Source organism: Bubalus kerabau, chromosome 7 (genome assembly GCF_029407905.1).
Source record: "Bubalus kerabau isolate K-KA32 ecotype Philippines breed swamp buffalo chromosome 7, PCC_UOA_SB_1v2, whole genome shotgun sequence".
NCBI lineage: Eukaryota > Metazoa > Chordata > Mammalia > Artiodactyla > Bovidae > Bubalus > Bubalus kerabau.
In genome coordinates this window covers 14,865,992-14,892,615 of record NC_073630.1, presented here as the reverse complement: position 1 = coordinate 14,892,615, position 26,624 = coordinate 14,865,992, and the positions used below count along the sequence as shown (strand labels likewise).

Here is a 26,624-nt window from a genome sequence, read left to right as displayed (position 1 = left end):
TCATAGGACCTGAGAGTCATGTACCCCTTTGACCTGCTGACAAGTTACTTTACCAGTTTCCAGCTCTGCAAGTCTCCTAGCATCCACTATCAGCACTATCTGCAAAGATGTTGAATGTGGCTGGAGGAAGTTGGAGAATAGAACAGATTACATCTAAGGAGGTCTTTAATTTTCTCAACTGTAAATTTGGAATTTGGGCAAAATGTTACATGTTGCACTTTATAGATCTAAAACGTTTAAGAAATGCTATCAACTATAACAACAGCTCTTTAAAGTATCTTCTGATAATCTTCAAAACTCTGAAGGAACATTCTGGAATTTATAACTGAAGAAAGTCAATTGGGATATCTTCCAAAACCCCAATAAAATATAAGGGATTGAATAGATATATAAACAAATAACTATGAGAAAAAGGGACAGAAAGCATCTGAAAAGTGTTTTTTAAAATAAATTACTGAAATATCAGAAAGCAAAGAGGAAATAAAAAACCTTTTGATGAGGGTGAAAGAGAAAGAGTGAAAAAGCTGGTTTAAAACTCAACATTCAAAAAACTAAGATCATGGCGTCCAGTCCCATTACTTCACGGCAAATAGATGGGGAAACAATGGAAACAGTGACAGAGTTTATTTTGGGGGGCTCCAAAATCACTGTGGACAGTGACTGCAGCCATGAAATTAAAAAACGCTTGCTCCTTGGAAGAAAAGCTATGACAAGCTAAACAGTGTATTAAAAAACAGAGACATTACTTTGCTGACAAAGGTTTGTATAGTCAAAGCTATGGTTTTCCAGTAGTCATGTATGGATGTGAGTGTTGGACGATAAAGAAGGCTTAGCGCTGAAGAATTGATGCTTTCAAATTGTGGTGCTGGTGAAGACTCTTGTGAGTCCCTTAGACAGCAAGGAGATTAAACTAGTCAATCCTAAAGGAAATCAACACAGAATACTCATTGTTAGGACATATGCTGAAGCTGAAGCTCCAATACTTCGGCCACCTGATGTGAAGAGCAGATTCACTGGAAAAGACCCTGATGCTGAAAAAGATGGAGGGTAAAAGGATAAGAGGGCAACAGAGGATGAAATTGTTGGATGGCATCACTGACTCAATGGACATGAGTTTGAGCAAACTCCTGGAGATACTGAAGGACAGGGAAGGGTGGCAGATTGTAGTTCATGGGGTTGCAAAGAGTTGGACATGACTTAACTACTGAACAACAACAACTAAAAAAAGAAAAGCAGACGAAGCAGTGATATCTGCTGAAGCATGGTGGGAGAAGCCAGGATTTGATACCATCATAGGGGCAGCAACTGAACAGATGTCTATCCTGCCAAGTCCTAGCAATTCTGATGCCTGGAAATGCCAAGCCAATTGGCAGGCAGAAGTGAAGTGGGGAACTGAGAAGTATGGGAGTAGGTTATGTTTTATAAATTTCTGTGAACACTGAATTAGTAAATATTGACCCATTGCTACTAGATGATATACAGGATTTGGGTTTTACAAACCTTTTTGGTTTTATAAATGCTTTTATTTGGGGCTTTCCCAGTGCCTCAGTGGTAAAGAATCTGCCTGCAATGCAGGAGACCCGGTTTGATCCCTGAGTGGGGAGGATCCCCTCGAGGAGAGCATAGCAATCCACTCTACTATTCTTGCCTGGAGAATTCCATGGACAGAGGAGCCTGGCAGGCTACAATCTGTAGGGTCACAGAAAGTTGGACAGACTGAAGTGACTGAGCACTCACACACACGTTTGTATTTAAAGATGCTATATTTTTTGTAAAGATCTTACAGAAAAACCTGAACGAATTATTGTTTTGTCTAAAAAAAGTAATTATTTCTGAAAAGTATAACTGGATGGAGAAATAGGTAGACCAAAGGATTCTTGCTTTTCATTATAAAACCCTCAATTGTATGTCCTTTTCTCTCTCACACACACGACTGTGCACACACACACAAACACATAAACACACAGAATGAAGTTTCATTTGCCTGTCACTGTCTGCCTAATACATTCTTATTCATTTTGCACCACTCTGGTAAAGAAAATTCTCTGTGAAACATCTCCTGACCCCAGCCAAACTCCCTGCAGACTTAGTGAGTTCTCCTATGGAATTCCAGAGCAACACTTACCCATCACTATAATAGTATTTTTCTTTCACATTTTATTATTTAGTTACATGCTTGCCTCCTCCACTAAATAAGTAATACTCTAAGTGAGTAACTATTCTGTGTGTCTCCAGATCTCTGATGCTACTTAACTTTTAAATTTGGTGCTACTTGCCTTTTAAATGAGCTGTGTCTAGGACTTAAGGGGTCAGTCTATTCTCTAAGTGGGAAATGTTTCTGGAACTCATGAGAGAGCAGAATCAAGGTGCAAAGTGTTTAAGAACAGCTAGTGGAGAAGCAGGGACCACTACATAGATCAGAGAAGAGTATAAAGGCTTGAGACCTTAAACCCAGCCCATAGTTTAGAGATTATGGATATACAGAGACTATACATAAAATCAGTAGTTGTGAAGGACAAAGTGAGTGGGGAGAAATGGTGTTTGGGTAGAGGAAGGGAGATATATCTCTCAGGAAAATCACAAACATAGATTTATGTATTTGAGAAAAAAGATGGAAGCAGCAGATTATTACAAGTGTCAAATTTCAGAGTTAAGAACAGGGGGCCAAAGCACCTGCTAAGTGTCAGGTAGGTACTACATACTACTAGATACATATGTACACCTATAAAAATATGATCTACAAGTTACCATTTCTTAAGCATCTGCTAGGTGCCAGCTGTCCAATCACTCCTTTAAGGCTTATTATATCTCATTAATCTATATTACAAATATAGTAAGTTGAAATCAATAATATTCCCATTTTACTGATGACAAAATGGAAGCTCAAAACTATTAAGTAATTTGCGGGCATCACACCACCAGAACGTGACTGACATGGTCTTGTACCTGTGTATTGGCTACAATTTCTCTTTTGTGAATTAGTACTTATGCCACTGAGTCTGGTTCAAACATGCCCTCTCAATGAAGCCTTCTCTGATCTTCCCAACCAAAAGTGACCATAGATACTTCAACCTTATTTATTATAATTTTAAGATTCCAATTTATATTATATGCCCTTATATATTTGCCTTCAGCCTTCTAGCAGATTTTGTGTTTCTCAAAGGAAAGAACAAACTCTTGTAAAATTGGAAATACTCTTTCTATTGGGGAAACATTTAGTGGTTCAATGAGACTCTCTGAGTTACTTGCTAGACCTAGAAAGGTCAAAGTTCTATATTTGATCTTAAACTGAATAACAAAGTTTTCTATTAAAACAAAAATGTATTATAGATATTTTCCAAGTTTTATTCTTCTTAGTGATTTATATTCTGCTTCAAGTTCTCTGATACCAATTATATTATAGAGTGTCAAAGAACTTCTAACACATTCTTAATTTGGAGGCTTTACATCAGTACTTTGGGAGCTAAAGAAAACACATTGGAGAAGTGAAGAAAACTGTATTAGTGAAATAAAGTTGCCCCAAATTTTAAAACTAATAATAAAATCCATGTGAAAGTATGTAACATCATGACTAATTTCAGCACTATATATAGTTAAAAATGTGATCACAAAAATTACTTGACAATAATCTTTTTTAAGGGAATAGCAAAGAGTTTAGAATATAGAGATTGAATAGTCTAAACTGTATTTTTACAGAGTTTCAGAGCTTCTAGCCAAAGGTACAGATAAAATTAAAATTTTGACGATCCAGCACCATAAAACGCACAATGGTCATCACTTTGCAGAGTTTCAGACAGTTTCAATTATTTGTCTTGCTACAGAGTTCTGAATATAGAGGAGAAGAACCTGCTGTATGTTTTCATAGTAGGAATCATGTTTAGGCAAGAATAGCTTTAACTCAAGTAAATCTTTTCTCAGAAGTAAAATTTTAACTTGCATAAAAAATTTAAGTATCAATATTAGGCAATTTGTGAAATCCATTCAGGTGAGCAGCACTTTTAAATCCCCATAAGAATTCTTAAAGTCATCCTGGATAGGTGCCTAAATACATATAAATACAAAGCATTCTTAGCAATTAACTGGACAGTACGGGGTAAATGTGATGAACAAGGAATTCACTGTGCTACCTCAATTAGTGCTAATGAGAGCTGTGTAGTTAATTCCCTCACACTGCTCTTAATTTTCATCTCCTCTGTAGGATCTATTCTGAAACATTTAATTTTTACACCCTATTCCCAGTCCATGACAATTTTTACTTACCTCAGTTATGAAGGATTTGGCTGTGGCAGGATTCATAACAAGGATCGCTCGCCTAAGAGTGTCTCGATAGCGATTCAATTCCTCTATTCTCATGGTGTCAAAGAGCGTGGTGATCATCTTATTGATGTTGTTTTCCACCTTCTGAAGTGCAACATCCATCCCCTGCTGAGACACTTTGTCCAGAAACTCCTGGATTCCACGGATATCTAGGAACATCAAAAGCCCATCAACGTGTGAATTAAAGCATGGAAGGGAGATAAAAGCTATTTCACTTATATCAATATAGTTTATTGTTCAATATTGTAGGCTGTTTAAACTACTAATGGAGTAGCTGATGGAACTCTCAGATACGGTTAAGGTTGAATAGAATTTAATGTGTTTAGATGAAAAATGTATTGTTTAAAATTAATTTCACTCCACTGAGCTTTCTAAATGATCTCACCTCTGGAAAATGTTAGAACAACATAAAGGGAGGTGGTTGGGGAAGATCCTTACTTCCCTAAAGCAAATGTGAGATAAGAAATTACATTCTTTATTTTTCCTCCATATTAAAAGAGTGATACTAACCTCAGGCAAAACATGAATATTATTAATGGCTGATGAATCTGAATCAAAATTACTACTGTTTCTTAAAATGGGCAATGATATCAGTAAACTTGACATTTTCAATCTTAATTGAAAGAGGGTTTTGAGAGGTTATCTTCAAAGGATCTCAGGTCACAAATAGAACAGCGAAACTTTTGCTTGTTTTATGAATACTACTACCTCCTTGGGCTTCCCTGGTGTCTCAGACAGTAAAGAATCTGCCTGCAAAGCAGGAGAAGGAGGTTTGGTCCCTGAGTTGGGAAGTTCCCCTGGAGAAGGAAATGGTAACCCAGTCCAATATTCTTGCCTGCAGAATCCCATGGACAAAGGAGCCTGACAGGCTACTGTCCATAGGGTCGCAGAGTCAGACAAGACTGAGCGCCTTTCACTGTACACTTCACTATCTCCCTTGCTCAAATCCTGCCAACTTGGTAGAGATTCTTCCCCCCTACCCCCAGGAGTACATGGAATATACTTTGTGTGTAAAACACGCATTTTTAACAAAATGCTCCCACACTCATCCCCAAATAAGAGAATTTCTGAAAGATTATCAAATAAAGCATTGTGTTCATTTTACACCTAAATAAGGATGGTAAAATGGAATCTAAATAAAATATTTATAAATTTGTATTTTGATGTATACTTAAGTACCAACAAGTGCCTGAAATGTCACAAATATTTTTTCCTAGTACCACACTGACTATTTATAGAAGAAGGGATCTATACATTGATAAATATGATTGGAAGATGTACCTGGCACAATATAATCTTAATATAGTACATTTGCTTTAACTATAAAATACTGTACATTTTTCTGTATATGCCCATGACATAAAAGGTGAAAAGTGAAACTAGTGAAAGATAAGAAGTGAATGGGATTGTAGGTTGCTTATTATTAATGGACTATAATATCTCAAAACTCCTTACTGTGCATGCATGTAAAATTTATCTCTTAAGAGTAATAATAAGGTCATATGTTTTTCAACACATTAGCAATTGAAAGCAATAAGCCAACAGAATAAGAAAACAAAGTCACAGATTTGGAAACTAACATTTGTTCATAACCAAAATTTATATTTGCAGGTTAAAAACTAATAATAATTTAAAAATTTGCTTTCTTCTTATGATTAGCTTTATTTTAAAACAATTACTATGAACATTATATGTCCAGTTATCTGATGACTCTCAAACTCTTCAGAATAGATAACTTTGTAAATTCTACCCTAGATTCCTTATTCCTAATTAAATTATAAACCCAGATGTCAGCATTGTAGTAGCTTAAAAGAATAAGACCTCATCTAGAGCAGAACAAGAGATAAAAGAGTTTGAATAATAACGGTATTATGTATTCATTAAATATCCAGGTCAGAAAGTTCCTAAGGATGTAAGGATTTCAAGCATGGATTAAACAAAGGGTTAGATCTGATGAAATTTAGCAGATACAGGTAGACACATAACAGGACATGTTCACACTCAAGCAGGCCTCCTCAACTCTGCTGTGAATTGGAATCGCTTGAAAATCTTATTAAAAATGCAGAAGCCTGGGCCCCAACTCAGAACCAATATACCTTTAAAATATGTGTCAGAGCAGATCCTCGATTTTGAATTGTAAGTTTTTATTTCTTCAGTTTGAATCACTTAACTGTGCACATAAATATGACAGACAAAACCAAAAATACATTGGAATAGAGATGTTCAGAAAACACCAGAGCATAAAGCTTCAGATCACTTATACTCTTGGTTTTGAGAAAACGAAAATTGTTTCAAAAGAATTATTGAATATTGTCACCAATCCTGTGTGTTCAGAACTCAACAGTGAATACCCTTCCCTACATTGAGATAGGCAACAGACAAGTAAACACACTGGCACATACAACTCACACTAAGTGCTGTGAAGGAAGCAAGGTGTGCTGGGAGAGGCTGACAGGGTGGGAAGGAGGCTCTGTTTTAGTTAGACTACTCAAGGAAGTTTCCTTTGGAACAGTGGTGTTTAAACTGTGATCTAAAGGATGAGATGACACTGCTCAAGCAAGCAGACAAAGATGAGAGGACAACAGCCTGGGAAGATGCCCCGAGGCAATGAAGAGCTGGTGTCTAAAGTACCTAAAGGATTCCTGCATAGCTGCAGCCCAGGGAGCAAGGAGGAGGGGAGAGTTAGGTGAAGCTGTGTGGAGAAAGGTCAGATGAGGTGGATCCTGGTGAGACCCAGAAAGAGGTTTTGACTTTATCTTAAATGCAGCTTTAATCTCTTACAAGTTTTAAGTAGAGGATCTAAGTAGATGATGGGCTATGTGTGTAGAATGAAAAGCAGTCTGAGAGTGATTTAGCATGATTCCAATTCAGCTTGTAAATGACTTTCCCTTCATTTAAAACAGTATGACTTTTTTATCTTTTATGTTTGACCAGAAATTTAGTAATATGTGTATTGTTATTTGGCCAGAAAAGTGATGTGATAAGAGATTTCTATTATTTCTCTGTGTTCTTAGTCTGTAATTCTAGTTATCACTGCCTAGATAAGTGATTATAAAATTTTCAAAAAAAAAATTCTGATCTATAAATGAATAAATATTTATATTTATAAATGTCTTGAAAGATTAATTAGTGAGGGTGGTGATATGTGTGTGTGTGTGTCTGCATGGGAAATCCAGTGTAAAGTCTAAAATATGGTGTGCATGTGTTAGTCACTCAGTCTTGTTCAACTCTTTGCAACCCACAAAGGCTCCTCTGTTCATGGAATTCTCCAGGCAAAAATACTGCATGGGTAGTCATCCCATTCTCCAGGGGATCTTCCTGACCCAGGAATTAAACCCAGGTATCCCGCATTGCAGGCAGATTCTTTACCACTGAACCATCAGGGAAGCCTAAAACATGGTAGGTGCTATTATTTTTAATAATAGTTCCCAATTGCTTGTTAAGGGATCACCCACCAATAGGATAGAATTGCCTAAAATTTAGATGGCTAGCTACCCAAAATGGCAAGTGTAATGTTTTAGGCTCTTGGAATGTAGAAGTTAAATAATAATAGTTTGGGTTAATTGAAAATAACACCAAACACTCATGATATATAGCAATTGTAAGTCTGATGTGAGAAGAATCTGAATCACGCTATTAAATGCAATGTGGAAAAGTCATTAAAAAAACAGAGTGTGCCTTTGGCTTTGTCAATTTGTGAATACGATCAACCATCATTATTATTCAGCTACACCATCTGTATTACTGTTAGTTGGCAAAAAGTGAGTAAAGTGCTTCAGTTTACAGAAATTAAAAAGATAAATGGTGATATCTGACCTCATAAAGCTTTTAGGCCTGTGGGTGTTACTAGATGTTATTCGTTGATAACAAAAATTTAAACAGTAGTTTCAGTTGTTCCTTGTGATTATTCATTCTATTGATCAGATAATTATATAATAGCAAGTGGTGAGGCTCATGAAGTAAGTCACTAAGCATAAGATTAGGACAAAAAAAGACTTTTCTCTTGGACTCTATAAAGGAAAGTTTCATACTGTTCATGGGATTCTTATGGGAAGAATGCTGGAGTGGGTTGTCATCCTTCTCCAGTAGACCAGAGAAGACTTGAGAATCCCTAGGATGGCAAAGACATCAAATGAATCAATCCTAAAGGAAATCAGTGCTGAATATTCATTGGAAGGACTGATGCTGAAGCTGAAGCTTCAATACTTTGGCCACTTGATGTGAAGAACTGACTCACTGGAAAACCTCTGATCCTGGGAAAGATTGAATGCAAATGGAGAAGGGGGCAGCAGAGGATGAGATGGTTAGATAACATCACTGACTCAATGGACATGAATTTGAGCAAACTCTGGGAGATAGTGGAGGACAGGGAGGCCTGGTGTGCTACAGTCCACTGGGTCACAAAGAATCGGTCACCACTGAGTGATTGAACAACAGTGAAGATAAAGGAGATGGAATATGACCTCCCAAAGATACCCAAGTCCTAATCCCTGGAATCTATGAATAGGTTAGGTTATATAACAGAGGAATTAATGCTTTAGATGACATTGAGGTTTGTCAACACCTGACCTTACGATAGGGAGTCATCTCCTATTACTTCAGTGGGACTAGTATAATTCAATGGCACCCCACTCCAGTACTCTTGCCTGGAAAATCCCATGGATGGAGGAGCCTGGTAGGCTGCAGTCCATGGGGTCACCAAGAGTCAGACACGACTGAGTGACTTCACTTTCACTTTTCACTTTCATGCTCTGGAGAAGGAAATGGAAACCCACTCCAGTGTTCTTGCCTGGAGAATCCCAGGGCCAGGGGAGCCTGGTGGGCTGCCGTCTCTGGGGTCGCACAGAGTCGGACATGACTGAAGTGACTTAGCAGCAGCAGCAGTATAATTCTAAGGACTTAGAGTTAATGGAAGAAGGCAGAAAAAGAAAGTCAGATGTAGATCTGACTACTGAAGAATGAGCTGAGACTTCTGGGAAGTTCAGAGATGAATGTTGCTGGCTTTGAAGATGAAGAAAGGGGATCTTGAAAGAATAAATGTGGATGGTCCCTAAAAAAGGCAAGAAAAGGGGTTCTCCCCAAGAACCTTTAGAAAGAAACATAGCCTTCCTTAGATCTTGATTTTAACAATATGAGCTCTCCATGGTCTTTGGCCTAATTAATTAGCTCACAGATAGTCACAGGATTTAAATAAGAATTGAAATTTGATATGAGTAATGAAAAATAGATGGTCCTTCTTTTGTATCACAAGTTATAATGATGCAGTTTAGGAACTGCAAGAGCCAACATGTCTAGTGTGAAATGAAGAATGTAGCCAATGAGTGAAAGTGAAAGAGGCAAGCCAGCTATTTCTTAGACTTCCCAACTGCATAACTCAATTGAAAAAATATTCTTTTTTTTTTTCACTTTTTTCTTATATAGTTTGAAATGAGCTTCAGTCACTTGCAAGAGAAAGGGTACTGACTATACACAGTCTTCTGATAAATATCTGGTAGTTTGGTAATGAAGGTGAAGGTATAGTTCCTGTTTTTGAGGTACATCCAGTATAGTGGAGGGAATAACAATTTAGACAAGTAATTGTTTTAATGTGATCAATGCCAATTAGAGAAATGTAAAAATCAAAGGAATGGAAGCTGAGGAAAAGTAATAGCTAACCAGACCTTATTGGTACAAAAAAGAAAATTATAACACTCAATTATTGAGTTACTCTAATAAAAGGAAATAAAGTGTGTGAAATATTAAAGCAGGGATTCCCAGGTGGCGCTAGTGGTGAAGAACACGCCTGCCAATGCAGGAGACATAAGAGACGCAGGTTCCATCCCTGGGTTGGGAAGATCCTCTGGAGAAGGGCATGGCAACACGCTCCAGTATTCTTGCTTGGAGAATCCCTTGGACAGAAGAGCCTGGCAAGCTACAGTCCATAGGGTTGCAAAGAGTCGGATACAACTGAAGCCACTTAGCACACATGCAATATTAAAGCAGTTTGTAAACTGCAAATTTCTATGCAAGATACATTTTCATTATCAAGATTATATTAACCCAGTCAAAAATCCCCCTTGTTCATGATTTTCTTCTGCTGTCCTTTCCTACAGAAAAATGGAAAATAAACAAAAAATCATAATAAGGACTAAAAGTTAATTTAGGTAATACCTTTAGAATTTGATAGTCTAGCAATTTCTGTGATAACTGTTGCCTAGTTAGACCAACTTCCCACAATAACTCTCTAGGAGGTAGTGACTGATTGAAGTACAATGATTTGTTTTATTAAATTGTGCAGAATGATAGCTTTATTATAATCATTAGTGTAAGATTAAACTTAATTTCTCTCTAAACATGGCTTATAATTAAGTAGATTAGGGTAGAAAAATCCCAGGGGATAACAGAATCTAATGTATAAATACATTTCTAAACTGACTCACAAACCAGATATATATCTTACTGTTCATCCTAAACCAGTAGTCAGCACCAAAGAAATCTCTTTTGGAATCTAGTCTCTGCTTAATATGTGCCAAGCACTGTGAGAGGTACCTGGGAGGGAATGATGAGTAAGACAATCCCTGCCCTCTATACGTTTGCTCTTTACATAGCTGATGATAACATAGACCCTTTCACAGATAGAAAAATCATACAATACTATTCATTTTAAAAACTGTAGTTGCAACTTAAATTTAGTGATATTCTCTGGAACATATCAAACAGTAAGTCTTAGCCTTATCATTGTATTCAAATAATTCTTTTAAAATACAGAATTTGGTAGAAGAAAAGATTTTTCACTGAGGCTTTGTATGTCTGATTTTTCTTTTCCTCTATCCATCTTTCTCCCTCATTTGAGCAGATTAGGTGCATTTAATCATTTTTAATCACTTCATGCACTGAAGACTTCACTGGGCAGGAGACTTCAGAACTTCATTCAGCCAAGCTTGGTGTTTTGAAATTATGATGGAATGCTAAGCTTTAAAATTAATATTTAGATTCTTATAAGTTTGTTTTTTTTTTTTAGATAAAAAGAAATACATCATACTACTGGACACGTGAAATACATCATTAAGCTGAATGGAATTTCCCAAAGAATAAATAGCCAGATTAATCTGTAACTGCCTTGTTTCCTCAGGGGGGGAAAAAGGCTTTTAATCAACCCTTACTTCAAAATAATTTAAATCATTGAGTATTTCCTGTCACTTGTACTATATTTAAAAAATAAAGATAATAGTGTGCTTTATGAGATTATAGAGTGACATAGTTAAGCAATAGTGACCCACTGAGATTTTGCAAGGTAAGGAGCAGTGGCTGCGCTTTGCTGGAGCAGCCATGACGAGATACCCCATGCCCAAGGTAAGAGAAACCCAAGTAAGACGGTAGATGTTACAAGAGGGCATCAGAAGGCAGACACACTGAAACCATAACACAGAAAACTAGTCAATAGAATCACACTAGGACCACAGCCTTGTCTAACTCAATGAAACTAAGCCATGCCCGTGGGGCAACCCAAGATGGGCGGGTCATGGTAGACAGATCTGACAGAATGTGGTCCACTGGAGAAGGGACTGGCAAACCACTTCAGTATTCTTGCCTTGAGAACCCCATGAACAGTATGAAAAGGCAAAATGATAGGATACTGAAAGAGAAACTCCCCAGGTCAGTAGGTGCCCAATATGCTACTGGAGATCAGTGGAGAAATAACTCCAGAAAGAATGAAGGGATGGAGCCAAAGCAAAAAGAATACCCAGCTCTGGATGTGACTGGTGATAGAAGCAAGATCTGATGTTATAAAGAGCAATATTGCATAGGAACCTGGAATGTCAGGTCCATGAATCAAGGCAAATTGGAAGTGGTCAAACAGATGGCAAGAGTGAATGTCGACATTCTAGGAATCAGCAAACTCAAAAGGACTGGAATGGGTGAATTTAACTCAGATGACCATCATATCTACTACTGCGGGCAGGAATCCCTCAGAAGAAATGGAGCAGCCATCATGGCCAACAAAAGAGTCCGAAATGCAGTTCTTGGATGCAATCTCAAAAATGACAGAATGATCTCTGTTCATTTCCAAGGCAAACCATTCAATATCACAGTAATCCAAGTCTATGCCCCAACCAGTAACGCTGAAGAAGCTGAAGTTGAATGGTTCTATGAAGACCTACAAGACCTTTTAGAACTAACACCCAAAAAAGATGTCCTTTTCATTATAGGGGACTGGAATGCAAAATTAAGAAGTCAAGAAACACCTGGAGTAACAGGCAAATTTGGCCTTGGAATACGGAGTGAAGCAGGGCAAAGACTCATAGAGTTTTGCCAAGAAAATGCACTGGTCATAACAAACACCCTCTTCCAACAACACAAGAGAAGACTCTATACATGGACATCACCAGAAGGTCAACACCGAAATCAGATTGATTATATTCTTTGCAGCCAAAGATGGAGAAGCTCTATACAGTCACCAAAAACAAGACCAGGAGCTGACCATGAACTCCTTATTGCCAAATTCAGACTTAAATTGAAGAAAGTAGGGAAAACCACTAGACCATTCAGGTATGACCTAAATCAAATCCCTTATGATTATACAGTGGAAGTGAGAAATAGATTTAAGGGACTAAACCTGATAGGTAGAGTGTCTAATGAACTATGGAATGAGGTTCGTGACATTGTACAAGAGACAGGGATCAAGACCATCCCCATAGGAAATAAATGCAAAAACACAAATTAGCTGTCTGGGGAGGCCTTACAAATAGCTGTGAAAAGAAGAAAAGCGAAAAGCAAAGGAGAAGGAAAGATATAAACATCTGAAGGCAGAGTTCCAAAGAATAGCAAGAAGAGATAAGAAAGCCTTCTTCAGCGATCAATGCAAAAAAGTAGAGGAAACAACAGAATGGGAAAGACTAGGGATCTCTTCAAGAAAATCAGAGATACCAAAGGAACATTTCATGCAAAGATGGGCTCGATAAAGGACAGAAATGGTATGGACCTAACAGAAGCAGAAGATATTGAGAAGAGATGGCAAGAATACACAGAACTGTACAAAAAAGATCTTCACGACCCAGATAATCATGATGGTGTGATCACTGACCTAGAGCCAGACATCCTGGAATGTGAAGTCAAGTGGGCCTTAGAAAGCATCACTACGAGCAAAGCTAGTGGAGGTGACAGAATTCCAGTTGAGCTATTCCAAATCCTGAAGGATGATGCTGTGAAAGTGCTGCATTCAATATGCCAGCAAATTTGGAAAACTCAGCAGTGGCCACAGGACTGGAAAAGGTCAGTTTTCATTCCAATCCCTAAGAAAGGCAATGCCAAAGAATGCTCAAACTACCGCACAATTGCACTCATCTCACACGCTAGTAAAGCAATGCTCAAAATTCTCCAAGCCAGGCTTCAGCAATATGTGAACTGTGAATTTCCTGATGTTTAAGCTGGTTTTAGAAAAGGCAGAGGAACCAGAGATCAAATTACCAATATCCGTTGGATCATGGAAAAAGCAAGAGAGTTCCAGAAAAACATCTATTTCTGCTTTAAAAACATCTATTTCTGCTTTATTGACTATGCCAAAGCCTTTGACTGTGTGGATGACAATAAACTGTGGAAAATTCTGAAAGAGATGGGAATACCAGACCACCTGATCTGCCTCTTGAGATATTTGTATGCAGGTCAGGAAGCAATAGTTAGAACTGGACATGGAACAACAGACTGGTTCCAAATAGGAAAAGGAGTATGTCAAGGCTGTATATTGTCACCCTGTTTATTTAACTTATATGCAGAGTACATCATGAGAAACGCTGGACTGGAAGAAACACAAGCTGGAATCAAGATTGCCGGGAGAAATGTCAATAACCTCAGATATGCAGGTGACACCACCCTTATGGCAGAAAGTGAAGAGGAACTAAAAAGTCTCTTGATGAAAGTGAAAGTGGAGAGTGAAAAACTTGGCTTAAAGCTCAACATTCAGAAAACGAAGATCATGGCATCCAGTCCCATCACTTCATGGGAAATAGATGGGGAAACAGTGTCAGACTTTATTTTTATGGGCTCCAAAATCACTGCAGATGGTGACTGGAGCCATGAAATTAAAAGATGCTTACTCCTTGGAAGGAAAGTTATGACCTACCTAGATAGCATATTCAAAAGCAGAGACAGTACTTTGCCAACAAGTTCGTCTAGTCAAGGCTATGGTTTTTCCTGTGGTCACGTGTGGATGTGAGAGTTGGACTGTGAAGAACGCTGAGCGCCGAAGAATTGATGCTTTTGAACTGTGGTGTTGGAGAGGACTCTTGAGAGTCCCTTGGACTGCAAGGAGATCCAACCAGTCCATTCTGAAGGAGATCAGCCCTCGGGTTTCTTTGGAAGGAATGATGCTAAAGCTGAAACTCCAGTACTTTGGCCACCTCATGCGAAGAGTTGACTCATTGGAAAAGACTTTGATGCTGGGAGGGATTGGGGGCAGGAGGAGAAGGGGACAACAGAGGATGAGATGGCTGGATGGCATCGCTGACTTGATGGGCGTGAGTCTGAGTGAACTCCGGGAGTTGGTGATGGACAGGGAGGCCTGGCGTGCTGCGATTCATGGGGTCGCAAAGAGTCGGACACGACTGAGTGACTGATCTGATCTGAGATTTTTCTGTTTGATAAAAACTTATCAGTTTGATAAGAACTTGTCAGTTTGATAAAAACTTCTGTTTGATAAGAAGATTTTAACATTAGATCATAATTTTTTAGGTTAAATGTCATTTTACGCTGAATCAATATTTTCATGACATTTTATTGATGTACAAATCCAAAACAGTAGAATATGTTATTTTTATGTACCTGACATAATATATACAAATGCAAACTAAATAGTTCATTAAGATGCTTGAATTAATTATATACTTACTGATGTGCATTGAAGTAAATGAGAGAACTGAAAGCTGGAAAGTAGCCAAATGAGTAATAAACTACTTTAAGACTGTCTAGAGAGAGAGTTAATAATATTATAGTCATCAGACATTTGAAAACACCCTCAGGGTAATTATAAACATTTGCAGTAAATTAAGAGGAATGTGTCCATTTTATGGGACTTGATTAAGCCTACATCAAGACTGAATGGGATCAATACTGTGATTCCTAGGAATGCATTCATTCTGATAGCATCCCAAAGTTCATTTCAAAGAGTTCTACCATATGACAATTTAACTTTTAAAGCAAGGATGATATACTGGAGGGTAGTACTTAAGTACCTCAGGTCATTTAACTACATACTGACCCTTAATTTGGGAATCATTAAATACTATTTGCAGAAGGCAAGAATCCATAAATAATATGTTCATTAATCCTTAAAGTTGAATTATTTCTTTGTTTTTATGCATATGGATGTCAAAAAGTAAATATTTCTGCATATAAAGAGAAATATGTTTTCACTTACTATTTTTGAAGCTAAAATATTTTTTATCAAAACCTGTTATATACATTTTGGTCTCTGATTTTCAGAAATACTTAGTTTAACAAATTATAGTATACATTTACATACAGACAAAAGTCTTATTGTAAAACGAAAAAGACTCTCCTGAAACAGTCAGGAAAATGTCAGAAAAGCTAAGAACATAAAATAAGTCTAAGTCGATCAAAACCAACACAAACAAGGAAACTGAACCCAAGAAGATTGTACTTTAAAAGCAATTTTAAGTGGTGAATTATAAAGACAATTATTTATTAATTATAAACATCTAAATTACAACTTGATGATATTAGATTTAAAAATTTAATTAATCAAACTGAAATAATCTAATTCATATTTATTATTTTTTTCAAGCTGACAAGGGAAGCACATGTGTCCACATACACCTACCCTTCACCTAGAGGGTCATCATGTAACTCAGATTGCTGACTGAGAGCCCGCATACCCCAGAACAAATTATTTGGTTTGAGAATAAGCACAAGACCCAAACACAGCTTGAGACTTTATAGGAGGATAAATAGCCCTATGCATGGTATTAATATATGGACAAAGAAGGGAAGAGGCCTTTTTTAATGTAATAATCTCTAAGAATATACTTGGAGTTACCAATGACAACTGTCTGGCTTGAGAATGAAACAAATGCATGGATCAAAATAGAGTTGAGGCTGTAGTAAGAGGGCAAATATCACTACCTTCGGTTAGTTCATGCTTGTGTGTCATCACTTTTACAAGCCGCTTATATCCCTATCATCATATTACCCCTCCAAGCTCCACAATTAAACCCAGATAATAAATCTACAAGTAGGTTCATTCTAATATTAAGTGTGGGACCAATATTTTTTAGGCAAAGGAAATTAAATAACCCAAATAGTTCTTTAGATGAAATGCACATCAACTTTGCTGCTTATGTCACTCTTGAAAATCAGTTCTATTCAGCCCATCCATGCCTGAAATTCAACTTTTATTTCAATATCTTTAAAACAGAAACCTCTCATTAAAGCAATCTATATGCTTTTATTCTATTTTAAAGATCACTCACTTCTATAACTTTCTGGCTTCTGTATACTGTCAGTTCCAAGACTCCTGGATTCTGGAATCTAGCTGTTGGCTCTGGTACATTCAACTAATTTCTTGCTTAGACCTCTCTGACAGTGAGCCTGCCTGGACTATTACCATTGCTTCTAATGAGTCTTCCTAGGTATTATATTATACCTTCTTGATCAAACGCTCTCTCAGAGATTTGGCTGAAAGCATAAATAGCATGATAAGTAAAGTGAAAATGATGCAAGATTGGAAGGGGAGGGCAATATAATGAGTACTTATGATAAAGATTTAATGTAAAAATTTAAAAGGCAGAAGTTATGTGAAAACACAAGTGTTTTTTGTTTGGCTAAAAAGCAGTAAAGGTCTCACTTCTCCAAGGCAATAAGATAGCGTGTGGCATATTGTGTAATCAGTATATACATACATATATATATATATATATATATATATATATATATCAGCCAAATACAGAAATATTGAAAAAATAAAATAGATAAGGATAAAGGCATTTATTAGAAAGGTGGACTATCTAAGAAGCATACATTATCAGGTTGAAAATAGTAAACTGTTCTTGGTACTTAGGCAGTAGAAGACTGAGTGGGTTCATGGGATGTAATCAATTCTTTACTTATTGATAAATGATTACAAGCAAAAGGATTACTTATTTTATATTATTCCAGAAAATGAATCATTTTGTCCAGTATATTTTAAGTATTATAAAAATAAAAGGTTTCTGCCAATTAGAAATGTCCAGTATCCATTTATAAGATAGTATCCTTGAGAATACAGTGAGTTCTCTCTTGCTTGGAGGATTCTGGCAGGGAAACAATGCTACCAATCAAAGATATTGAAGAAGATATTTACTAAAGTTTCTTGCTTCCAGGTGCCTCATCTAGGAACAAAACTGGCTGCATCAGAAACATCAGGAGAGGTGTTAACATTTAGTGCCCACCTTGCAAAAATTCTGATTCCAGGTGTCAATGATGGACCTGAGGTGGTATGACAAGTAAGAAGTTCTTCCAGTCATTCTGGTCTATTATCAAATCTGGGTTCCAGGTGTCCACTACACTCAATTCTAACCCTTTGTCTCTGATACCATGATCAATAAGTGATCACAATTTAATTCTGATACTTCATTTGAAATTATAAGTAAATCTATTTTTTTCCTTTTTTTTAGTTTTCAGATATCTAATAGGTTGTTATGGCTTCTAATTTTTATAATCTACTTACAATAAATAAATAGAACTTACATGTATAGTTCAAAGATTTATTGTGTTGCACTCGAAACAAAAAATTGAATATCTCTGGTACCACAGAAGGTTATCATGTGTCCTTTTCCAGACAGTCCACTCCTGGCCCAGAGATGCAACCACTTTCTGACTGGATCACCAAGATTAGTTTTGTATGTTACCAGAATTCACATAAATGGAATACTATAGCATATACTTCTTTTCTTTCAGGCTTATTTCACTCAAATTTTTATTGTTGAATATTTCAGTGGTTCATTTCTTCTTATTGCTGAATAGTATTCCATTGTAGGAACATTCCACAATTCCTTGAACCATTTTCAAAATTATGGACATTTAAGTTGTTTCCAGGTTTGGACTTCATGAATAATGCTAATATAAGGATTTTTATATACGATTTTGCAAAGATATACATTCACATTTATCTTGGTAAATACCTGGAAGTGACATGGGTAAGTCACGTGGTGGATGAATATTTAAATTTGTAATGAATTGCCAAACGGTTCCATAAGTGCCCGTATATTTTTACATCCAACTCTCTGTAGCGGGTTTCAGTTTGCCACATTCTTTCCCATGTGTAGTAATGGCCTTCAGTCAGTCTAGTGGGTACTGATTAGTATCTTTTTTTAATTGGCATATACCTGTGGACTAAAAATGTTCAGCACTTCTTGTGTTTATTGGCCATTTATATATCTTCTTATATGAATTCTTTGAACAAACTTTTGCACACTTTCGGTTGTTATATCTGTGTTGGTCTCATATTTTTGCTTTGTAGTTTTGTTTGTTTAGTTCTCTAAGCCCTTTATATAGTCTATGTATTTGCATAAGTTTTTCAGGTATATGTATTGAAGTTTACTCCCCAGTTTACAGTTTGCCTAATTATTTTCTTAACGGTGTCTAATATGAACAGAAAGCTTTAATTAAGATAAAGCTCATGTTGCTTGCTGTGCCCCAAGTATTAAAGTCCTCTCCCTCTAATTGAGGAGCTTAGTGTTTTCTGCCAGCATACCTATAATTGAGGAAGGCTAACTTATTTAACTTGCAAGTAGGGTAAAATCTCAGGGCTTCTCCAGTGGCTCAGTGGTAAAATATTCACCTATTATGTAGGAGATGAGGGGTCTGATCCCTGAGTTGGGAAGATCCTCTGGAGAAGGGATGGCATCCCACTCCAGTTTTCTTGCCTGGAGAATCCCATGAACTGAGGAGTCTTGTGGACTACAGTCTGTAGGATCGCAAAGAGTCAGACAGGGCAGAAGCAATTGAGCACGCACGCACGCACGCACGCAGGGCGAAAATCTCAGATCCTTCACAGTTCTTGACTGTATCACATTACAGCCCCAGCTGTAAGCAATCTGCGGACTGCAGTTTTTCAACTGGAAGTATTACGCGCTCAAGCAAATTTGGCCTAAGGAGGAGAACAGTTATTATATAGGCAAGCAGCTATTTCTGTTGAGAAGTCAGCCTACTTTGACTCAATGACTGTCCTGTTTGCAAATTTACAATGATAAACAAACCTCCTGAACTGATATGCAGTATTTTTTCTTGAATGGTATTAGTATGCTAAAGGTCAGCAGGCTTAAAGTCACTTACTGTATCTCTTTAATGAAAAAGATTCTACACATTTTCATTTGTAAATGCTTAAGAAATTTGTGTCAGAAATTAATCTTATTATTTCTATAGCATCAAGAGAGTCCAGTAGTTGAAAGCAGCAGAGACACTATCAGTGCTTGAATTCAGGCTTTTGGGACTTAGTTTTAAGTCACCTGACTTCTTACTACCTCAGCTTTTTTCATCTGTAATATCATTACCATCATCATCATCATCATCATCATCATCTACCTCATAGATCTGCTGTGAGAATTAAATGAACACATAAAGCATTTAGAACAGAGCCTGGATATCAATAAATGTTCTCTATAGATAGATTATCCCCTTGCTATATTCTGGTGTGATAGTTCACTGCAATCTCTTCGTACTCATTCATGGTTAGGAGTACATGCTCTGGTCAGACTTTAAACTCAGTATTGATGCTTCTTAGGTATATTTCATAAACAAGTTACCCATCAGTTGTTTCTGTTTTCCAATTTTTAAAATACTATAATCTACTTCATAAAGCTACTGAGAAAATTCAGTGATACAATGCAAAATATTTATTCTAGTGCCTGGCCAATAAAAATGCTCAGAGATACTATTTTTAATATTTTTATTTCTATAAGATTTGTTCACACTGTCTGTTGGAGTTGCTGTCTCTCAAACACTGTGAAAGTTAGGTAGGATTCTGAGAGGCAATAATCAAGATCAAAGTCTACCCATGAAGCCTTCTTTGATCACTGCTGCCTAAATTAAACACTTTCTTCATTGCAGACCATTAGCACTCAGTTTATATCATTTATGACACAACTTACTATTTTCTCTATTAAGAGACTATTATAAATATTTTATATTTTAATTATGTTTCTTAAAGGTTAAGACTAAATTCTGTAAAATTTTTAATGTGAATGTGATGTTTTATATTTTCACTAAACAAGGGAACAAGGAATATTTCTTGAATGACACATTTTTAAAAGTTCAACATTTCTTTCCAAGTATTTACAAAAATATCTTGAGTCAATTCATTCAAATAAACTTTCACATTTTTATTTCTCTTTCCATCCTTTTTTTTTTTTTTTTTTAAGTTGCTCAGTCATGTCCAACTCTTTGTGAGCCCATCGACTATACAGTCCATGGAATTCTCCAGGCCAGAATACTGGAGTGGGTAGCCTTTCTCTTCTCCAGGGAATCTTCCCAACTCAGGTTTCAAACCAGGACTCCTGCAATGCAAGCAGGTTCTTTACCAGCTGAGACAAGGGAAGCCCAATAATACTGGATCTTCCCAACCCAGGAATCAAACCCGGGTCATCATCCATTTACTTAGTCAAAGATTTGAATTTTCTCTGTTAAGAAATTTATAGTGTACTGTTACACTGGGCTCATACTCATAAGTTCAGTTCAGTTCATTCACTAAGTCATGTCTGACTCTTTGTGACCCCATGGAATGCAACACGCCAGACCACCCTGTTGAATCACCAACTTCTGGAGTTTACTCAAACTCATGTCCATTGGGTCTGTGATGCCATCCAACCATCTCATCCTCTGTCGTCCCCTTCTCCTCCCACCTTCAGTCTTTCCCAGAATCAGGGTCTTTTCCAATGAGTCAGTTCTTTGTATCAGGTGGCCAAAGGATTGGAGTTTCAGCTTCAGCATCAGTCTTTCCAATGAATATTCAGGACTGATTTCCTTTAGGATTGACTGGTTGGATCTCCTTGCAGTCCAAGGGACTCTCAAGAGTCTTCTCCAACACCACAGTGCAAAAGTATCAATTCTTCGGCACTCAGCTTTCTTTATAGACCAACTCTCACACCTGTACATGACTACTGAAAAAACCATAGCCTTGACTAGATGGACCTGTGTTGGCAAAGTAATGTCTCTGCTTTTTAATATGCTGTCTAGGTTGGCCATAACTTTCCTTCCAAGGAGTAAGTATCTTTTAATTTCATGGCTACAGTCACCATCTGCAGTAATTTTGAAGTCCCCCAAAATAAAGTCTGTCACTGTTTCCAGTGTTTGCCCATCTATTTGCTATGAAGTGATGGGACCAGATGCCATCTGATCCTAGTTTTCTGAATGTTGAGCTTTAAGCCAACTTAAATCATAATTTAAGCTCATAATCATAATTAAGTGCATTTGAAAAAAGTGTTCCTCTAATAAACTGGATAAGAAGTCTAATCTTTTTCTTTAAGTATATTTTTCTAAGCAAAAAACATCTTCAATAACATTTGGCTTCAGCAGGTTGCCTGATTCCATCCATGGATGATACTTAATCCATTCCTTAATGAAAGTAACTCCTGATAACCAAGATAAAAGTCAAGTATAATTCTAATGTTTGAACTTAAAATGAGGACTATGATGAATGTATATGTAAATACATGTAGCCCTCTTCAAGATACAAGATATTTGGATAGCTTGATGTTTATTTTGGATTCTAGCCTCGTTCTTTACTAGCAAGATTTATTGTAAGTATCAAAGGAAAATTTTCTTTGATTGAAGAAAAGTATTCCTGGAAATGATTGTAAAGTACAATCAGGATATTTTTTCATGAATTATTAAATTAAATAAGTTAAAATAAAGTTTATCATCAGAGTAAAGGAAAATGTTTTCATTATTCCTAAAACAAACACTGCTTCTAACAGAGGATACAAATACTATGATTATAAGCATCTTATTTATTCAAAGGAAAGCAAAAGAAAAGAGAATGGGGAAATTCAAATGTATGGAAAGGAGTGTGTGACCATGAATTTAGTACATTTAAAAAATTACTTATCAGTAATCAAAATGTCTTCTTTTATAAGAATTCCCTAAGTGTAATTCATGTAGGACTTGGGAATAAGATAACAAGGAATTTTCTTTTCTCATGGATGTTTGTAATCATAAAGTAAAATTCTCATTTTAATTTGTAGAAACATCATCAAAAGTTATTTTTCTGTTCTTTATTTTACATACTATTTTGATAGGACTAACTAAGCAGTGTTTTCTCCTTTTAAATAAAGATTTAGAATTAAAAAATTCATTATTTCAAATTATGTTTGAGTAGAGGTCATGATAACCATTTGTCGTTATATGTCCATAGATAATCTGACTAGAAAAAATTGACAAAGGGGTACTCAGTATGTTGACAGTAGAGCTAGAGTTTACTATGTTCACTAAGTAATTCTACTAGTGACTATCAGATTTGTGTTCCATCCTTACTTTTACTGATGAGCCAATTATTTTTATTTCCTTTTTGTTTACTTTATTCATTTTAGTCTCTTGGTCTTCATTCTGTGACCCCTAAGTAATATGAATTAAGCAACAAAATAAGGATTTCCGTCCTGGGGACAAAGGACTGTGCTTTTAGAGAGTCTCACAGACTTTTGGCTGAAGTCTACCCATCAAGTTTAATGGAACTCAGCTGCCCAAACCCCATGTGACCTTGGAATATTTAGGGCTAATGTAGCTGCCACTTGCTTTCCCTCCCTAGGAGTCCACAGGAGCTCTTATTTGCTGCTTTCCAGCTTTCTGCCAACCTGTTTGTGCTTGGTTCTATTGATGTCACTTTCTGGCCACTCTTGTGTAACTGTTCTCTATGTTCAAAATGCTGAGCAGATTAGGGTAAGAAAACTTTCATTTTGAAATACTTTTTCATTTGCAATGAAAATAAGTTGCACTTTAGATCATAAATCTTAACATTTTAAAATAAAAATGTAAAAACCAGGCCCATCCACACTGACAGGAATTTTTTTTTTTCTGTCTCTTTCTTAAGGCAGATTTCTAAGGAAGCACATGTTTTACAATATATATCCCTTATCAAAATCTATTTCCTCTCATTTGAACATAGCAATCTCTACTCTCTTTCCTCTCTTCCTAATGACAAAAATAAGAGAGAAACTATATTTGAAAATCTCTGGGATTAGTCAGATAGAAAACAGGTAGATTTTAATTTGGGAAAAAAGTGTTTAAACAAAAATAACATTATTTCATTATTTAATATTAAATGTGTGAAGCTATTTCAATCGTGTCTGACTCTTTGTGATGCTATGGATGGTAGCCTGCCAGGCTCCTCTGGGATTCTCCAGGCAAGAATACTGGAGTGGCTTGCTATGCCCTCCTCCAGGGGATCTTCCTGACTCAGGGATCAAACCTGAGTCTCTTAAGTCTCTTGCATTAACAGGAAAGTTCTTTACACCTGGGAAGCCCTATTTTTGCTTACTTTGGTTAATGTAGCACAAGTAAAAATATTGAGACAAAGTATCTTCTTAAGATACAGTAAAATAATATAAGTAAAATGCCTTGTGTTTTACCTTGGAAAGTTAAATAAATTAAGTATCTTTATACTAATCAGTATTTTTGTGAGAGTTCACATTGGAGAAAATATGCTAGGATAAATAAAAGGCATTATAATTTCAATGACCCTCAAAGTGTTAAGTACTAAGTAGATTCTAAAGCCTATACAAGAGCATAAGAAAAATACTTCAGATTATTTTTTAACTGAAAAACAGAAATACGTAATATTTTTAAGTGTTCTAGGATCTGTCCAAAATTATTCTTTTATTATTATATTTAGGTATAAATGCTTTTGAAAGAGGAAAAAATACAGCATTGTTTTCAATAACTTCCTATTATTCGAAAGATCAAAATATATGCAAAAGATTGAACCTGAGGTCTTAACAAACTTTTTATCATTGTTGCCTGATTTGTAAGAACATGACAGGACACAAAAACCACAAATAATAATAACTTCTTCAAGTTTTTCAAGATTTAACAAAATTAACTGCCATATAAATACCAGCTTACAAAACTCATGCAAGTAACAAACACTTACCATACTCGCTGTCATAGAATATAATGAACTTCTGCCAGGCATATTCCGTGACCACTCTCAGGATAACGTCATTTAAGTAGACAGGTGGCCGAACAGAGAGAGTGTAGTCATCATTCCTGTTGCTCCGGGTGAGTCCACAGCCACTCCTTGGGGTCCCAGCTGTGGAGCGCTGAATGAAGAGGTGGGGGATATGCATGGCATCTGCCAAAGACTGGAGGGATCCCGCTGATGTGCAGCCAATGGAGCTGACCAGGGCCAAGATGCCTTGATTCATAAGTTCACAGGCTGTAAGAAAGTACAGTAATATTCAAATGTCAATATAGGTTTCATAAGTTTTCTCTTTTACAAAGAATAGTAAATAAAGGTTACACAGTTATTATACAACTATGGAAATATATATATTTTTAAAAGAATATTCTACATGTGGATATCTTTCAATTATAAACTGCTATTGGGATTCAGATCAAGAATCCTATCCTAATTATTAACAGCTATCTTACTTCATATAAATTTCTTAGCTACTCTTCTTTTCAGTTTAATCGTCTATAAAGAAGACATTTAACCAGGAATCCTTCAGGATTATTGTGAAGGTCAGAGATAATTCAGTGTCTGATATTTGCCTCTCATGTGATAGGCATCCAATTAGTGACAGCTATGTGGTTTGGTCACTAAGTCGTGTCCTACTCTTGAAATCCCATGGACTGTATCCCTCCAGGCTCCTCTCTCCATGGGATTTTCTAGGCAACATAACTGGAGTGGTTTGCCATTTCCTTCTCCAAGTGACAGTATATAATTATCAATGTATAATTCAAAGAAAAGGTAATTATTTATTGAATATGTAACACAAGGTTTTACAAAATGAGATAATATGCAAACTGGTAAATAAATGAAGGGGGAGATGAAGAGTTTGAGGAAGGCACTTCTGGTCACAGAGAAGAGAGTCATTCCGATACCTAAAACTTTGATGACACTCGGCTTTCATATTAAACTTGGGAAATGAAAATGTTTTTGTTTTTTTCCTGTTTACAGAAAAGTCATAGTCAAACAAAATAATGCACTTCAGATATTTCATTCTGGTTTCTAGCTGAAAATTTTCTAATTTCTACTACATGGTTTATGATCTGTTTTAGCTTCATTTAACTACTGTGTGAATGCATATACTCTTACTTCAAAACATATTTAAAATGAGAACAAATATAAATTATAAATAAACATAAAGACATAGCATATGTAGAAAAAAAGAGTTCAGAAGTGATATTTCAAGAATGCCAATTTTTGAAGTCAAGAATTTAAAAACCAAAAGTAAATATAGAAAGAATTGGGAAAAATTAATTCCACTGGAGAAGGTAAGACATCATAATTGTTCAAGTATTTATTCTAGATCTTATGCATTCTAGATATAACATTCTCAGGATTCAAACTTTAATTTTTTACACAATTCTTGAAAAATTCAAAGGAAAAGTTAGATGATAAATACCTCCATGAAATAAACTGGCCATTTGGGGGGTGGTCCCAAGATGGCAGAGGAATAGGATGGGAAGACCACTTTCTCTCCCACAAATTCATCAAGAGCTCATTTGAATGCTGGGTAACTTCCACAAAACAACTGAATGCTGGTGGAGGACACCAGGCACCCAGAAAGGCAGCCCATTCTCTTCAAAAGGAGGGGTGTGATTACTGGCTTGATTGCCCTCTCCCCTTTTGACCCTCCTTTTTCTCCACCAGGTCACCTCAATCTCCTCCCTCCCCCTTCTCTTCTCTACTTAACTCTGTGACTCTCTCTGGGTGTTCCAGACTGTGGAGAACACTCAGGGAACTGATTACTGGCTAGATCAGTCTCTCCTCTTTTGACTCCCCCTCTTCTCCTCCTGGTCACCTCTATCTCTCTCCTCCCTCTTCTCTTCTCCATGTAACTCTGTGAACCTCTCTGGGTGTCCCTTGCTGAGGAGAACTGTTTCACCATTAACCTAGATGTTTTGTCATTTGTGGTGTATGGATGGAAAAGTCTTGAGGCTACTGTAAGAATGAGACTGAAAGCCAGAGGCAGGAGGCTTAACTCCAAAACTTGAGAACATCAGAGAACTCTTGATTGTAGGGAACATTAATAGACAAGAGCTCACCCAAAAGCCTCCATACCTATACTGAAACCAAGTTCCACCCAAGAGCCAACAAATTCTAGACAAAGACATACCAT

At 36.6% G+C, this 26,624-nt stretch overlaps 1 protein-coding gene across 1 annotated transcript; it reads right to left on the bottom strand.

Moving 5' to 3' along the window:
• On the bottom strand, positions 1–26,624 carry LOC129657382 (glutamate receptor ionotropic, delta-2-like). The gene is made up of 4 exons (XM_055587560.1): positions 26,567–26,624; positions 24,431–24,715; positions 4,261–4,466; positions 1–120 (listed from the first exon to the last, which is right to left on the bottom strand). Exons 1-4 carry the CDS (start codon positions 26,622–26,624, stop codon positions 1–3), a joined length of 669 nt encoding a protein of 222 aa, XP_055443535.1.

Excerpts from the sequence above, each read along its gene's own strand:
- LOC129657382 (XM_055587560.1), bottom strand. The coding sequence starts at position 26,624 with ATGGTATGTCTTTGTCTAGAATTTGTTGGCTCTTGGGTGGAACTTGGT. Across the intron at positions 24,716-26,566 it reads GGAACTTGGTTTCAGTATAG|CCTGTGAACTTATGAATCAA; the intron begins GTATGGAGGCTT and ends ACTTTCTTACAG. Across the intron at positions 121-4,260 it reads CCAAATCCTTCATAACTGAG|CCACATTCAACATCTTTGCA; the intron begins GTAAGTAAAAAT and ends AACTTCCTCCAG.